This window comes from Hemitrygon akajei, chromosome 8, assembly GCF_048418815.1.
Source record: "Hemitrygon akajei chromosome 8, sHemAka1.3, whole genome shotgun sequence".
NCBI lineage: Eukaryota > Metazoa > Chordata > Chondrichthyes > Myliobatiformes > Dasyatidae > Hemitrygon > Hemitrygon akajei.
The window spans coordinates 74,440,863-74,444,425 of NC_133131.1; the positions used below are offsets into that span (position 1 = coordinate 74,440,863).

The 3,563-nt window shown below is 36.8% G+C and overlaps 1 protein-coding gene across 1 annotated transcript; it reads left to right on the forward strand.

Annotated features, from left to right (window-relative positions):
* Positions 1 to 492: 492 nt before the first annotated feature.
* Positions 493 to 2,974, forward strand: LOC140731429 (uncharacterized). Its single transcript, XM_073052933.1, has 3 exons — positions 493 to 639; positions 734 to 847; positions 1,884 to 2,974. The coding sequence occupies exons 2-3, from the start codon at positions 744 to 746 to the stop codon at positions 2,290 to 2,292; spliced, it is 513 nt and encodes a 170-aa protein (XP_072909034.1). The 5' UTR covers positions 493 to 639; positions 734 to 743; the 3' UTR covers positions 2,293 to 2,974.
* The last annotated feature ends 589 nt before the right edge of the window (positions 2,975 to 3,563 follow it).

Sequence of the window (3,563 nt, forward strand, 5' to 3'; positions counted from 1 at the left end):
TTCATTGTGTTTAGTAATCTTTGTCAGCCTGTAATCTTTAAATCACATGATATTACAGCATTACCAACTTCCAGCATGTAATTTCAAATAAACATTGTTTGCCATAATACATGCATCAGTCAAACATAGAGTCGAAGAAAAGAACAAGAAGCCATTAGGACAGTTATCTAAAATCTTTATCAAAGCATTGTGCACATTGGAATAGCCATAAAGGTAGGCTTGAGGATTCTTCTGAACATCAAAGGATAAGAAATTGAAGGAAGTGAATTTCAAATGCAGAATAAGCAGTAGATCTGAGAGCATGTACAGATATTTCTGTGCAGAATTATGGATCAAAATCAGGGCTTATTTATTAAACCATTTTAAGTGTTTAGCAATAAACTCTAAACTCTCTCCTATGCTTTGTATGTAGTTGTAGTTAGTTATGGGTGGTTCAGGAAATTCTGAGCTGGAATTTTTCGTCTGGAAGCAGAAAACAGCAAAGTAGTATTTCCAGGCTTGAACCGTCACAAGGGCGTTTCCCTAGTCACAACATATTCCCATTTGCCTCTGACCAAGAATCAAACAGCAAGCATATTCTATCAGATATAGAGACCGGATCAAATATTGAAACTGAATTGTTCATCAGTGCAAAACACGGTGAGTAAATTAATTTAATTTTTTTCCCAAAGTAATGTGTTAATACATTTCCAAAAAAATCCACTTTTTACAATAATTACCTATGCTTTTCCAGATTTTACACGATGTCCAAGTCAATTGAAGAAATAATGGAAACCGTCGACTCCTCCCGATGTGTGGGGATTGAAATCTCCAACAAAAGCTCGTCCTATGTTTTAACTGAAGCTGCGTAAGTAAACTTCTGTGTATTTCTTTCTTTGGATTGGAATAGAAAAGTTTAATGTTTTTTGTTTAATTAAATATTTTGATACAATATTGTGATTTAGTCTAGGGCTATCATTCTTTGCCCAAGGAAAATTAGAGAATTTGATTTTACAAAAAACAAAAAAATGGCTAATCTTGTCTTGCTCAACAAAATTTGATCCAGTTTCAGCAAAACAAATGAATGCACAAATAAAACTTCCAAAGACGAATACTTCTGTTACAACCAGAAACTTCAGCATTTCAAAGCGTAAGGCAGGATCAAAATTTAGAGATCCAGATGTTGGGCTGAGTTCCAATAAAATTCTGGCTCCAATTTGGCCAGGCTCCCAGTTTCCACTCAGTGTTAGCTTCAGCTCAGCTCTGCTGCCCACATCGGAACTGACACCAAGGGATGCCGCGCCCATTACAAACTTACAGTGGCACTTGATCCATTCTGCAGACTCATTTTTCAAAATACATATTTCACTAAACAGGCCTTTTCATCCCATTTGTCTCCTGTCTTTTTCTACTAAAAACTCCGTGGCCTGGACACAGTTAAGCAGTGTCTTGATTCTCCTTTTCCGATCATTGGTTTTAAATGTTCCTTCCCAAATCTTTAGCTCTTTCAGCTCTACAGCCTCACCAATCTCTGCTTTACCAATTCTGAATTAATTGTTCCACCACAGACAGGCTTACCTTCAGCTGTCCGGACTAAAAGTCTTCAAGTTTCAAGAATTCAAACTCTTTGTCCTTCTCTAATTCACTCTCCAGATTTTGCTCTAATACCATCCCACATGGCAATGTGTCCAGCTTCATTTCAGAACTGCTTTGGAATTTTTCACTTTATTGATGGTATTCCCACTTTTAAATACAAGGTATTTTAGCTTGCATGCCCTTATGTCAGATATGTGAAGATGGTGATTTTTCCTCATATAAAGGAAGAAACAATGTGATATCTAAAGAATGGTGAGAAATGGTGCACCTCACAAGATCATAATACAGTTGTGCTTTGTCTCTTGCAGGAGCTACAATTACAGTGGACGAATATACAGTCCACCTCCCCCCACCATTGACCGGGGACAGAAAGGAGTGTGTGTCTTTATCAAGACTCCACACACAGCCTGTGGTGCTGTTGGGGTGCTGAGCTACAATTTTGGCAACACCCAGATCTGCCTGCTGGTTTCCAACCCTTATGACTACAATAAGTATAGCATCGAGTATGCTTTGTATGTCCCCGACAAACCTACTCCAACTGACAACAATTTATATAACAAGATGTACAACGAACTAACAGAATCGGCTTCCTTCACCAAGATAGCGCTGGGAAAGGGTAACCCATCTCTGAACATCACAAAAAAGGGTATATATGTTTCAGCCACAATGTCTAATGAGAAGAAAGCAATTCTCAAAATAGATATCAGAGATGCTTAAGTTAACTCTCTGTTAATCCTCTTAGTTACAAATCTCAGCATAGTGAAGCCTCTTTACCAGAGTCACCAATAATTTCATCCAATCACCCCACCTTTCATATCATCTTTAATCTTTTTGTTATTGTTTCTCATTTCTTTCTTCAATGCAATGTACTAACATGACTACAGAGGCTAAAGCCAATAATTCATTCCATTTTCTATTAACTCAATGCTTGAAAAGTAAATATTTTAACTTCTTATGCTATGAAGAACAGTTTAAGGTTTATTTGTAACTTGACAGCTTTAATTACATTTCCAACAGTAATAAAACTGTAATTTACCAACTGTACTGTTTAGTTTTTTTTGCTTAATGATTTATAGATAATTCTCAGAAAGAACTTTTTGATACCACACCGATCAAACCATTCAGCTCACACAAAACAGAATGTACTATGTGGTAGGAATAAACGATTGGCTAGTGAATTAATTTTTCTGTGTGTTTTATATAACAATGACAGGTACTGCACTGTAATACAAAGTCCAAGGGTTGTTTTGCTCTTAACTGGAGATAGCTTTTAATGTTATTCCACTGAAGGTAGAAGTGGGAGATGTAGATCAGCTTTGGAATTATGCACAGTTTAGATGCATGTCAAAGTAACTGTCATCACCAATAATAAAATAAAGTGACTGGGCCCAGAACCACACACACTCTTATGACTCAAACACTTTTTTTTATTTTACTTGTGCACCCACACTGTTCAGAAGTCTGAACAAAAAATCTACCATTTTTATACAGAATAAGCCAATCAATTACAGATATTGATTATTGTAAATTGTATATGTTTGAATTCCTCACTCACAAGATCAATCGCTATTCACAATAGAGGTGTTAAAGTCAATCGAAACTTCAAGCAGACAGCAGACGACATTTTGAAATCAGTAAAGATAATTGGGCCTTAGTTGTTGGTTAAGTTTCACATCCTTCCATTATTCCTCTCTCATCTGTTTCCAGCACCTCTTAAATGTGTAAGGGAACGGGATGTTTCTAGCAGAACTTTCTGGAAAAGGCTCACTTGTCTGGCTTGAGTACATACTGCCACAGTCGATCTCCTCTGTAATGAAGCAGTGGTGTCTCCAGTGTTCTCAATTGACTACAGATACCCCAGGCTGTCATTATGATTGCATTAGCTGTGCTGAGCATCAATACTAACCTCATTTTTAAAAAATTAACTGCAATCGTGAATAGCCAAAACAGAAATGCTGATCAAGTCAACTAATTCCCAAAGAGAACTC